At 36.6% G+C, this 13,111-nt stretch overlaps 2 protein-coding genes across 3 annotated transcripts in view; one reads left to right on the forward strand and one right to left on the reverse strand.

The window, feature by feature from the left end:
• Positions 1-8,031, forward strand: part of Tgo (Aryl hydrocarbon receptor nuclear translocator homolog tgo) — a 50,054-nt gene extending 42,023 nt beyond the window's left edge. The window contains exons 4-12 of one of the 2 annotated variants that reach the window (XM_076306140.1): positions 1,988-2,305; positions 2,847-3,050; positions 4,024-4,128; positions 4,260-4,418; positions 4,497-4,647; positions 4,767-4,924; positions 5,032-5,216; positions 5,295-5,436; positions 5,524-8,031. In XM_076306140.1, the coding sequence (XP_076162255.1) occupies positions 1,988-2,305; positions 2,847-3,050; positions 4,024-4,128; positions 4,260-4,418; positions 4,497-4,647; positions 4,767-4,924; positions 5,032-5,216; positions 5,295-5,436; positions 5,524-5,741 (1,640 nt within the window). In that variant the 3' untranslated portion in view covers positions 5,742-8,031. Of the gene's footprint in view, positions 1-1,987; positions 2,306-2,846; positions 3,051-3,984; positions 4,129-4,259; positions 4,419-4,496; positions 4,648-4,766; positions 4,925-5,031; positions 5,217-5,294; positions 5,437-5,523 lie in introns of both variants that reach the window. The other variant, XM_076306130.1, reaches the window with a different exon arrangement.
• Positions 6,483-10,447, reverse strand: LOC143144101 (U3 small nucleolar ribonucleoprotein MPP10). The gene is made up of 4 exons (XM_076306153.1): positions 10,200-10,447; positions 8,655-9,996; positions 8,467-8,575; positions 6,483-8,380 (listed from the first exon to the last, which is right to left on the reverse strand). The coding sequence occupies exons 1-4, from the start codon at positions 10,274-10,276 to the stop codon at positions 8,010-8,012; spliced, it is 1,899 nt and encodes a 632-aa protein (XP_076162268.1). The 5' UTR covers positions 10,277-10,447; the 3' UTR covers positions 6,483-8,009.
• Positions 10,448-13,111: the final 2,664 nt, after the last annotated feature.

Here is a 13,111-nt window from a genome sequence, read left to right on the forward strand (position 1 = left end):
CTGTCCATCCACTTTGGAATGTTCACCTTGCGTTCTAAATACCTGGATACATATCACCCATCGATTTCGGATACTCTGGATAGATAATCTCCATTTGCTATGGAACATTCACTCGACAGAATTAGTAAAATAATTCTGTTATTTATATTGTCCATCGATTTTTAAATTATACACTAGTTTGACTATTATCGTAGTCCGATGATGTCCATCCACTTTGGAATGTTCACCTTGCGTTCTAAATACCTGGACACATATCGTCCATCGATTTCGGATACTCTGGACACTAGTCGCGATCGATAATCTTCATTCACTATGGAACATTTACTCGACGCATCGAGACAAAATTAATAAAATAATTCTGTTATCGTGGTAAGCATAGTTTTGGACTGATCGCCAGCACGATCTTAACACGTATCGTGCGGAATGTTCACCTTGCGTTCTAAATACCTGGACACATATCGCCCATCGATTTCGTATACTCTGGACGCTAGTCGCGATCGATGATCTCCGTTCGCTATGGAACGTTCACTCGACGCATCGAGACAGAATTAATAAAATAATTCTGTTATCGTGGTAAGCATAGTTTTGGAGTGATCGCCAGCACGATCTTAACACGTATCGGACCGAACGGTGTAAAGGAACGGAACGAGCGAGCGAGAGAGAGCGCGCCGGGTACCGAACCACGGTACCAAAAATGAGGACGGGGCAGCTCGGCAGCGTAGGTAACTATCGAAGTGCAAGATCGGAATTGCAAAGCGGACAGGATCCCGCGAGGCGGGAGAGAGAGAGAGAGAGCGGCTCGCGATACGATCTTTACCCCGATATACGGAGAAATTCCGGGAAGAGGTACTTTAACGACTTCCAAACAAGATCTATGGAAGACCCCAGGTGACCTTCGTTACCATTACCTTCCACGTAGAGAACCTCTTCGATGGACATTAATGCCGCGATTCGGTCGGTTTCCTCCTCGTAGAGAGAGACGTGCCTCTATCTGCGATGCCGCCCCGCCGGCAGTCTTAGCGCGCTTTTAATCTGGATGTATATACACTATTACTTTTAGTAGCGACGTAAATCATAGTTCAGCGATGGCTGCACTCGGAGATCTCGAGATACGGATGCGCCTTCGGCTCGGGACATCTGTTGCTCCCGATGTGAACCAGCGTTGCGTTAGTTCCAAGTACTAACACCGCGTGGAATATTCACTCCTGCTTCGGATCCTGTGCCATGGGTGATCCTGTTTAATTTAGTTTCGGTATGGAAGTTAATTACAGTCAACTTCGTTAGGGCTCGCGATATCGGAGCGATCTCGACTCCTCGAGAGCGTCTCTCTGAAAGCCTGCACTTGGAAGACACCAACAGAGACTACACGTTTGGAGAACCTAACTGGTGAAAGCCTGAAAAATTCCATTCGCCGATGATCCTCGATCGGTAATCTTCTCGAGGTAATCGTGTCTATCGATCTCGTCTTTGACGAGAAGGGAACAAAAGATGTTGTTGTAGAGACACCGAGTAGACACCGGTCTAAAATCGTCTTAGAGCTACACGTAGAAAAGTACTTGCACGTTTCCGCCGACAAGCATTCGTTTCGTTTAAAAAGTGTTCCTCGTTGCACGTGCACTCGGTGTCGACCAGCCAGTCAGATCCTACGATCGATAGAGGCCATTTACATCAAACGTGATATAAAGAGGGTAATCTGTACCGTGGAATCAGGACACCTTCATTAGGGATGAAGCAAATCCTCTGGAACTGAAAATCGATACCGCGATTACCGGTGTGCGTCCTGAAATTTCATTTCGAGTCGATCCCTCTGCAAAGTGAACGAACTTCCGAATGCCTTCGATCGAAGTTCAAGAACTCGAGAAACAACGAGCTCTTTACATTCCGAGATATTCTGAACTAACCGGCCACCATGGGGGCAGTTCGATTATTTCGGTCGGTGAAATCCTGTGGATGTAAATTAACGTTTCGTCGACATTTTCTGCTTCAGGTACCGGAAACACAACCACGGACAACGCGTACAAACCTTCGTTTCTCACCGACCAAGAACTGAAACACCTGATCCTGGAGGCGGCCGACGGATTTCTGTTCGTCGTGAGCTGCGACACAGGAAGAATCATCTACGTCTCCGACTCGGTCGCACCGGTACTGAATTACACGCAAAGCGATTGGTACGGTACTAGCCTCTACTCGCAAGTACATCCCGACGACACCGAGAAGGTGAGGGAACAATTGAGCGCGGAGGAGCCACAGCACGGAGGCAGAGTGCTGGATCTCAAGACGGGGACGGTGAAAAAAGAGGGCCAATGTGAGTGGAACAGTCCTCATCGACCTCTGTGCACATTCCACGGGCATAGGTGTTCCAAAGTTAACCATGGCTAAAGATACTGTACACGAATGACAAATCTAAACTGAACTTTTACAGTTTCGGTTCTGAGCCTATGTCCTAGATTATTTAAACGTTGAATATTCTCACGAAGGTGCACGCATTCCCTCGAACCGACCGAGTTTGTCGGAAAGTCTGAATCGAACTCGCTCCTGTGAAAATATACCAAATTTCATATGCTAGACCAGTTGATTGCAATGATACTTATAGAGTTACGTAACGCGTAACTCTACTACTACGCCTAAATCTAGACATCCCCTCGAACCGACCGAGTTTGTCGGAAAGTCTGAATCGAACTCACACCTGTGAGAATATTCCAAATTTCATATCCTAGACCAGTTGGGTGCAATGATACTTGTAGAGTTACGTAACGCGTCATTATGATAGGTGATATTCTGCAATACGATGGTACGATAGGTTACGTAATGATAAAGATCAATGAGCAACTTGTTTTGCCCCGCAGCGTCGATGAGGATGTGCATGGGCTCGAGGAGAGGGTTCATCTGCCGCATGAAAGTCGGAAATCTCCAAACAACCGGCGACATGGCCGCTGCGCACGGTCTGCACCGCATGAAGCAGAGGAACTCGCTGGGCCCGCCTGCCAGGGACGGTCAAAATTACGCCGTAGTTCACTGTACGGGGTACATCAAAAACTGGTCCCCTACCGGTGAGTTTCGTACGGGTTTCAATGTTTCGTCGTTAATCGTCGACATAACGGTCGACCGCGACGTAGCGCCAACTTTCTATTTTAAAGCGAGGGAGACGTCGTGCAGGAGGAATATGAACGAACCTAACCGACTTCGTAGAATACGGGGATAGCGACGTTTGTACTATAAATTAAGAGCCGGCTAGAACCGAACAGTACACGACGGATCGTAGACATCGGTTTATAAGAATGAATGGAATCGTCTTGACCTAACAGCCGACAGACGGGCTGGAATACCGATAACTATGTCGAGACGAACTGATGCGGAATTTGTATGCTTTATCGTGGCCCCCAATGCATAATAAGGGGATCGGGCCGAGCGAAGGAATTGCGGTGATTTTCGTGCGTTTCCGCGTTGCGCAACGTTCCCCACATTTTAACCCCCTTGAATACTTTTATTTCTTCATTTTATTCAATGAATCGATATCGCTATTTATAGACTCGTATTTAATGATAGGTGAGTTTTAATTTTACGTTCCATTGGTTATTTGAGACGTAATAATAGAAAAGTATTCTCTGGGAGAAAGAGAAGTTCCTTGGTTTTTCATTTTTTATCTTACTTCCCATATAATTGCTTGGTAAAATTCAATAAGTATCATAATTCATGCGAGATGGAAATATTCGATCAGTGACTTCACTGTGTTTGAATTAAAATAGGAATTATCACCACTTAGCTAAGATTAGTGGCTTCGGTATGGTATAGTTAAATTTTGTTCTTGCTAGGTTGGATAGAAAATAAAATGCATAATATTTATATTATTGAAAAATACTAAGTTCTATCCAACCTAAGTAGACTGACTCTGATACACTTTGTAAAAGAGTTTGTTGATATTATTGTATTTATACATATATCAGCATGTAAATTCTAATCAGTTAACCAGTCAAGTGGGTCTAGGTGACAGGAGTAATGTTCAAGCTAGACCTGATGGTGTAGTTGCAGATGAAAACACAGGCAGCAATTGCTTGGTTGCCATTGGACGACTACAGGTCACTAGCACACCAAATAGTAGTGATTTAGCAGGTTCCAATAGCAATAATGGTAAGTTCATTTTCTTTGTAAAGTACAATTGTCAATTTCATTTGCTCAATGGATGGTAATTGAAATTTTTTAAAATCGTAATTTGTGCAATAAAAAATAAAGCATCGAATTATTCTGTTCCAATCTTTCAGAATTTATTTCGCGTCATTCTGCAGAAGGTAAATTTACCTTCGTGGACCAAAGAGTTGGAGGAATTTTAGGATATACACCCTCAGAACTCTTAGGTCATCCGTGCTACGAATTCTTTCACCCAGAGGATTTAACGCACATGCGAGAAAGTTTTGAACAAGGTAAAGTGTCTTAAGCTATACAGAAGAGATCAATTGCTCACGTGTGCATTGTGGTTAATGAACACCTCTTCTTTGCAGTGCTAAAGTTGAAAGGACAAGTGGTGTCTGTAATGTACCGATTTCGAGCCAAAAATCGCGATTGGGTGTGGTTAAGGACATCCGCGTTTGCATTTTTAAACCCATTCAGCGATGATGTTGAATACATTGTCTGCACAAACACGCATACAAAGTAGGATTTCTTTTGTTGCAAATATTAAATATTTTATTTGGTTCGCTCTAACCAATTGTATTCTTCAATGTTGATTTAATATACTGTGTTACTTAAGAGGTTTCTACTCATTATTTAAGATCATTCCACCCTGGTAGCGATGGTCAAACAGAAACTGAAGCTGTACCTGCTTATGGACAACCTGGCTTAGATTATTCCCTTCAGAGACATCCTACCAGGGATCCTTTATATCCGGGGCATCATATGATGCAACATCCAGCAACTGTAGCTACAGCTGGTAAAATATTAATTACATTAAAATAAACTATAACATTGATTAATCCATGCTATCTATTTAGTTTAACAAAGTCTATTAAATATTTAATATGTTTTCAAATTTGTTAGGTCCTCAACAGCCTAGGCCATCCAGTACACAAAACGTTTATCAGGGATATGAAACAACGCAATCACCAATAGCCTATGGTTCACCTGTACAGCAGAGTGCATCTTCTTCGGTTTTAAGTAGAATTCAAAAGCCTGCTAACACATCCCCAACCCCAGTGCAACAAGCATGGACCATTGGAAGACAAGTGAGTGCATTAATAATCAATGATTAATTTTGATCGTGTACACGTTCAATCATTATTAATAATATATTTTTATTTTAGCAACCAGTAACGGAAGGGTATCAGTACAGTCAATTAAGTCCGTCGAGGTCACCAAGTGGACCAACTTATACTCAATTAAGTAGCAATGCTAGGACACCAGCTTCGCAGTACCATGCAGTCACAACAGTGCCTAATAATCCTGGTAAACTTGTCTCTCGCTTTCATCTATGTAACAATACCTTGTGTATGTATACAACAAAATACAAGGATATACTATTGTATTTTTTAGGTATGTGGGGGTGGCAAAGTCAACAGCACCAAACACCTCAACAAGATGGCGGACAATCAAACCCCCAGGTGACCGGACAAGCACAACCACCTCATCCTGCTCAAGGTGGATCTGGCACGCAACCCCAGGAACTCTCGGATATGTTGCAGATGCTACAAGATCAAGGGGGAGCATCTGGTTTCGAGGAGTTAAATATGTTTAATACTAATTTTGAGTAGAGATAAGAAAATAGCATTGCCGATGAACACCTACCTTAAAAAGGCTTTAAGGTTCAAATCATTGGTACAGTCCCGGGATTATCCCGAACATCATAATCAGCACTTTTACTTCAGCATTCATTGATACGAAAGTCCGTAAGTTAGCACCTCACATGTAAACTTTATCCGAATTGACGTTGAGGTTGGGACAACCTAACTTCATCACCCTATTTCCTTTGTGAGAAGTTTCATTTTATCACTTTAAGCGATACGATTTTAAAAATCGTAACATCTTATGACAAATTGTCGAGAATTCATGAATATCGTTTTGTGAAAGTGCCATTAAGTATCACTTGGAAAAATGAAAATATAGTCACTTATAATATGCACAGATGAATCGGTTGATAAGACTTTAGGAAGCTTTTAACGAAATACGAGTTTAGGATTTGATATGATAAATAATTCTACGAGGATTGTTCGTGATTTATAACTTTAAGCGTATTTTCGTTTGCTTTTATATCTCGAACGTAGTTAAGGATCATGTCGAATGAGTAATTATAAAATAATTTTCTTCTATTATTTTTCTCTATTGATCTGATTTTAGTGTAAGAAAAGCATTTTTAAAGAGATAGTGTAAATTAGAAATTAAATTTTGAACACTCCTCGTCTAAAAAGAAAACGCAATTATAGGCGTAAGGTTATATTTTAATTGTACATGAATTTCAAGAACGATGAGATTATAGAGAGACCTAGAATTTCATTGAGCTGTTGTTAATAGATGTAAGTATATGTATAAATTTTTGGATAAAAATAACGCGTGTGAGATTTATAATTGTTCATAAAGTGTCGCTTCATTAAGATTTCAAACAAACATTGTATCGGACTGCGTGTATCATATGTGATACATTATCAACTTACATTGTTATAGTATTTTAACACCTCATCTGTGCTTATTGATAAGTAATAGGACATCATTTTCTTGTTCGCAGTAGCGATTTTATTTAAAAATCATGAGCACTTCGATGAATACTACAGGAAAGAGGTGCATTCTAAACATTAAGAAAAAAAAAGTATTTTTAAAACTTCTCAATCAAATCTACACAAATCACGGTAATTTTAATACCAGCTTATCGTTAGATTCCTAAGATTAGCTTAATTATTTTAATTTAGATCCTTGTAATTATAAACAGTGCAATCATAAAAATCAACACCCAACGAAAAAAAATTGTTTCAACTCGACGATGTACAAAATTATGTAATCCACTTTGCTTCTCTGTGCAAGACACCATTTTTAGATATTCCTAAAGAAAATATAGATAATGTTACACATACGAATAATTGCATTTATAAGTAACCACGTGTGATTTAGTGCATTTGTACATGTCTAGCAAATTCTTATAAGATCAAAAAAAAAATGCAGCATATCATGATGAATTGGGAACATTTTTCACTAATATATAAAATATACATTACACGTACAATTCTTTTTAATCATCCTATGTCGAAAGTAGTTTCAATGCCATTGCTATGACAATAATTAACATATTGAAGTCGTTGAAGGCATCAATATGTATACGCAAATGATTCATTAAATTTCAAAACATATCTATAATGCATTTTAAGATCCTTTATCCTCTATTGTTTGCAATTATTTTCCTTTATCGTTGTCCATACAAAAATAACATTCACTCGAAAGTTAATTTTCTGCGAATTATTTAAAGAAAATAATAATATGCACTCCTTCAAAATGAAACCCTTATTCGTAGATTTCGTTAGTGCGCTATTATATTAAATAAATGTGTAAATTGTACAAATTTTGGAACAATTGGTAATATAAAATGTTGGAGGATTGGAAAAATTTCTCAACCCTTTGCATTTTATTTTTCCACTTGTAATTGATAGAGGTGAGCGGGGACAAATGTGAGACATTTCGGATTCAGGTCGGGTTGAGTATTTTTTTCGGGTTCGGGTTGGATCCCAAAAGTTTGTGATACTCGGTTACCCGAATATCATAGAATTTAGGGTTACCGACTCGACTTCGATGTCGAGTACCCGAGTATCGCAAGTTTTCACGTCCCGACCCGACCCGATCCGAGGTTCGGGTACCCAACATTTTCGGGATCCCGCACACCTCTAGTAATCAATGCTTTAGGCGTTTAAAATATTCTTTTTATTTACACTAAAACAATATATTAAACAAATCGAATGCAATTGGGTTTCAACCTGTATAAAATTGAACATGAAACTGTAAAACAGAACTGTTTGTATCTAAAAAATTTTTTACAAAAATTACAACTTCAATTTCACTGCAGATAGAGCATTTTTCTGTTTCTTTTTAGTGTCTGTGCCAGTTTTTGACTTAATGTGACTTTTCACCTGATCCTGCAATTGACTGAAGAATGCAGTAGATGATTTTGGAACCTTCTGAGCTGTTTCATCCATTTTTATGATATTTCGACTCTTGCTTAGCTTCTTCACTAATTCCGCGGCTTTGTCTTTCTTATATTTCTTTCCAATTCCTGGTTTCATTGCATTCAGTTTCTCCTTCTTTTCCGTGGCTTCCTTTCGCGCCCGTTGTCTCATTTTTTTGTGTCTTCGTTCTCGCTTCATGTCCGTTTTCGTTCTTTCAGTTTTACCAATGACATCACCCCGTTGTTTGGCTGAAAAATAAACGAATAATACAATTAAAGATTTGCCGAGTTTAAATATTATAACTCCTTAATTTTACTCTTTGCAAAATATATACCTTTAACCTCTTCAGGAGCTAACAAAGCAGCATTACTAGTTCCTACTGGAGCTACTTCTTCCATATTAATTGCAGGAATATTACTAATAACCTTAATTTCCGGTTTAGACTAAAACAAGTACACAAATGTTATAAAAATATATAAAGTTTCAATACTTAACAAAAAATTACTTTTATCAGTGACTTACTGGTTTTGGAGTGTAGTGGAAGTTGGATAAAGCATCTAATTTAGAGAAAACGGAATGCATCATTTCCCGAATTTCTATGTGCAATTTTGGTTCTTCTTCCTCCCTTTCATCATTGTCTGGATTTAATACTTGCTTTTGTTTCAAATATTCATTCTCATAAATTTGGGACAAACTTTGTTTACTCTTTTCTTGATCTAAAATTAGTTTCTTTTTGTACTCTAATGGAGTTTCAACTGGTTTAAATTTCTTTTCAACATCGTCCCAAGCTTTATCCTTTATTCTTTGTTTAATTATATCTTCTAATTTTAATGTAGTTTGTTCAGTGATGATAGGAGCAGGTCTGGTTGTAATGTCAAATTCAACAAATTCTTCTAACAGCGAATTTTGTGGCCTATTTGTAGCACTTATTTCACCCTTCAGTTGCCAGGGTTTCGTTGCAAGTGCTTCTCCTTCTAACTCTTGAATTCTTCTCTGTATACGTTCTTGGCGAATTTCAAGGGAAGATTTAACTTCTGCGTCTTCTGCATCTTCCTTCGTATTAGTAGTTCTATTCTCTAAACTGTCTGTTTCATCAGAATCATTTGTAAGATTGAATGTAACTTTTTTCTTAAAAGACTTACGAACTTCCTCTTCATTTTCTGTATCCATTGCAATTTCTGAATCTATATCATGTAATAACTCATCGTCATCTGTTTCTTTATTATCACTATCCTTATGCTGCATGGAAGCATTAACTCCTTCGTCATTACTCTCTGGACTATCAAAGAAATCTGCATATTTTACCAATTTTTCTTCTCCAGTATTATTATCATCATCAGAAAAATCGTTAAATAAATCCACAGATTCATCATCTGACTCCTGCTCATACTTTTCACTCTCTGTTTCTTTTTTGTCTTCTTTAGTCAAATATTCATCCAATTCTTGTAATTTAAAAAATTGATCATCTACTACAGATGTTTTCATTTTTAACTTTTTCAAATCCTCCTTACATTTCTTTAAATGTTTTTTTCGTTCTACCTTCTTATCTTCTAAAGCTTCGTCAGACATGATTTCTTCTTCCGTTGCTACATTTTCTTCATTACTTTGTACAACTTCTAATTTATTTATGCTAATTGGCATTGTTAACTTCTTTTTGTCGACAAGAACCTTTGAGACTCCAGTTAAAAAGTATACAAGTTCACTTTCATTTTGTAATTCAAGTTGCTGCCAGATCTGTTCTTCATCGAAACCATCTGTTACAAGCTCAGGCAGGGCATTTGTATTCCTTTGTGATTGCTCTTTTGTGAAATCATATAAACGTTTTAGAGAATTTTTGAATTCAAGAGCAACTTGATTTTGTACACTATAACATAAATAATGAGTTAAAGAATTAAATGAAACAATCATGTGCATATTAATAATTTTGAAAATTATGCAATTCATTTTATGAAATTCTTAAGCTCTTCCAAAATTGAACACAGAAAATGAAAATATTTAAAATAAATTATTCTTATTGTTATGTGCTAAAATAGGTTAGAAGAAGAAAACACAAGAAAAAGTACTTACCTCAAAAATTCTTCCGGTTTTCTAGTATTATTATCAATTATAGATATAACATTATTAAGTATTTCTGTTTCAGTCATTGTGTATGTACATTTATATTAAAATCTTTACAGAATAATGTTTGATTAAAAGGTTACGTTTGGTCCATAAACAGTTATCACTAGCATGGTATGGTTTAAAGAAGAGTATCAACAATTATCGATATAAGAATGATAATACCATCGATCGGTACGTCACTTTTTTATATAAATATTTTATCATTTTTTAAAGCAGATGATAACAAAGTTAAATTTTATATGAACTTTTACACATACTGTCTAAATTAAAAGACTGAAGCAAATGTTACATAAATATCTTAATTAATAACAATTTATATCGGATAATAATGTAAATAGTTATTAACCATTTCTATTGTGTATGTTAAAAAAGAAACTCTGATTTAAGAATATCCCTTTTTCTTACGTTTTTATATTTATTCAGTTTTTATTCCAAAAGTTGGTAAGTCTCATCTCTCCCCCTTCTTCTTGCCAAATTCCCTTTTCAAATTAGTCGAGTCTTTTCCTTTATAAGAGAAATTTAATTGTACAAAAGCAAATTTATTTTACGAATTTGTTGTATATTTCCGAGATGATTAAAGATTTATTTAATTGAAGCTCGTATTCGACTCATCTTCAAAATAAAATTTCAACATTCTAAATTTATAGCTATAAATATCATTTTGTTAAAATACTAATTTTTTACGAAGTAATTTTTCGACTCGTAATTGAACATCGCATAAAGGGAACGGAAAGAAAAACAACTACGTGTGTTACTCGAAATAAATTTACTGAAATGCATCGGTATTACATAAATAGGTATTCATTAAAATACTCGGACTTTCGAACGCGTTATTAAAATTTTCTCTGTTACAATATGGTAATTCTTCGTATATCTTAAGAAACTATTCTAAGTTCGCAGCCGATTAGCTCGGTATTACCCACAACGAACAATAATCTTTCATTGCAACTAATACCGATTATCAGATTTCACCACGTGGAGGTTGCTACGAGTGGAGATCCAGAGAGAGATAGATGGAACTTTGATTCCATCTATCTTCCTTTACATGTGTTACAATTACTAAACTGAGGAGATGGAAGAAATCAAAGTCCATTCGATCTTTTCGTTTAGTTTTGCCGAGCAATTATACTATCGAACAAAATGAAGCAAAATTGAGAACGACGCAACGCGAACCGTGAAATTAATTTAACTAGATCGATTAGTGAGCCCGAATTTGCCCAAAGAGGAAATAAACCACGCCTCCACTTCACTAGAGAAGTGCCCCGTTTCTCCACAACTCCGCGTCAGGAACTATGCAAGCGTGGACCTGACACACGAAGGATGACATAAAAAGTATTTTATTTTGGAATAAGTGACTTCCATAGACATAGGCAAGAGTGCCTCCCTCTGTGTTCGTAACATGTAACTTCTCGAAACGGCTGCATCAGAAAAGACGGTAACTGATCATTTGGATCAGCTACACGGCCGGTCATTTGCTTCTACAAGTAGAGATGACCGGAAGAACGAGGGAGTAAAGAGAAATAAGCTGGTTACTCCATAATTGCGTGGCAGAGTACAGAGATTCGTACGTGGTGGCCTTAAAACTAACTGGTTTAAACTTAAAACTAAACTAAAGATTCAACGAAGGATGCGATGAAGGAATCTTCTTCATCCAGGGAAATACTTAGCTAAGAAATAAAAATTGTACAATATAAAATTGAACACAGTATAAACAATGATGTATAAATCATAAATTAAGAAGTATATAAATACGAAGCAGTAATCAAAATGCCTTGCTATAAATTATTTAAATTCGATGTTATACATACCTAGATAAAGAATTAAACAAATTAAAGAAATAACAAGATATTAGAAACACTGAATAAATTAAAGAAAATTGTTCATGATTAATCATGTTTAAGCTAATGTATAAGCTTGCTGTAAATTCTTTTCAGTCGATGTAATACTTAGCTAAGGAGTGAGAAAAATATTCATAACCAATAAGAAATGAAATTGGTTGATGATTAAATATTGTTATGTAGGAACAGAGAAAACAAACGCAAATATTTAACATCATAATATGATAAATATAATATAAGTCTTGAAATTTTTATTTATTTTTAGTCATTAATAAATAATAGGGGGCGGTTTTATGAAAGTTTGCAGAAATATGATCCATTACCATGTGGAGACACTTGCGTTGCTCGAGGTTTGGTGCGAGGAGAAGTGGGGTACTTGTTTTATTAGTGTTGATCATCTCTCTCTTTAACCGAGCTTATTAAGAGGAAATGAGACTGACCCTGCGATTAACTCGGTTCGTGTCATATCTTTTTTAATATTACTTCATTTTGTTTGACAATGCAATTGATTGTTAAAACTAGACGAAATGATCGAAGAAACTTTAATTCCTTCTATCTCTTCAATTTGGTAATCCTGATTGTAATGTATCTAAAAGAAAATCGAAGAAACTTTGATTTCATCTTTCTACCTTCGGGTTACTGCTCGCAGTAACCTTCTCATAGCGAGACCTAGTATGTAATCGGTATTTTTCGCAATGACGGCTCGTTCACCGTGGGTAATACCGAGCTGATCGGTCATGAAACTAAAAGAGTTTCTTAGTATATAGAAATAAATATGATATTGCAACATAGAAAACTTTTGTAACGCGTAAGAAATATGAAAGAATATGAATGTAACTCTAATGTATTTTAATTAATTCTTTTCGAGTAACTTTCTTTTTCTCTGATGCCATCTAGCGGAGAATGAACTAAACTTATTTTAAACTTTTAGGTAGCGCCCTTAACGGTAACACTTCAAAATTGTAGCGAAATAGTTTCCTGTTTTTCATCAAAAACGTTACCAATTTGTGTATATCGACA

The sequence above is a fragment of the Ptiloglossa arizonensis genome, chromosome 1 (genome assembly GCF_051014685.1).
Source record: "Ptiloglossa arizonensis isolate GNS036 chromosome 1, iyPtiAriz1_principal, whole genome shotgun sequence".
NCBI classification, from domain to species: Eukaryota; Metazoa; Arthropoda; class Insecta; order Hymenoptera; family Colletidae; genus Ptiloglossa; species Ptiloglossa arizonensis.

What these genes read in the sequence shown, in the direction of transcription:
- LOC143144101 (XM_076306153.1), bottom strand. Translation starts at nt 10,276, where the DNA reads ATGACTGAAACAGAAATACTTAATAATGTTATATCTATAATTGATAAT. An exon ending in AAACCGGAAGAATTTTTGAG is followed by an intron (nt 9,997 to 10,199) that starts GTAAGTACTTTT and finishes TTTATGTTATAG; the next exon opens with TGTACAAAATCAAGTTGCTC. An exon ending in TCCACTACACTCCAAAACCA is followed by an intron (nt 8,576 to 8,654) that starts GTAAGTCACTGA and finishes TACTTGTTTTAG; the next exon opens with TCTAAACCGGAAATTAAGGT.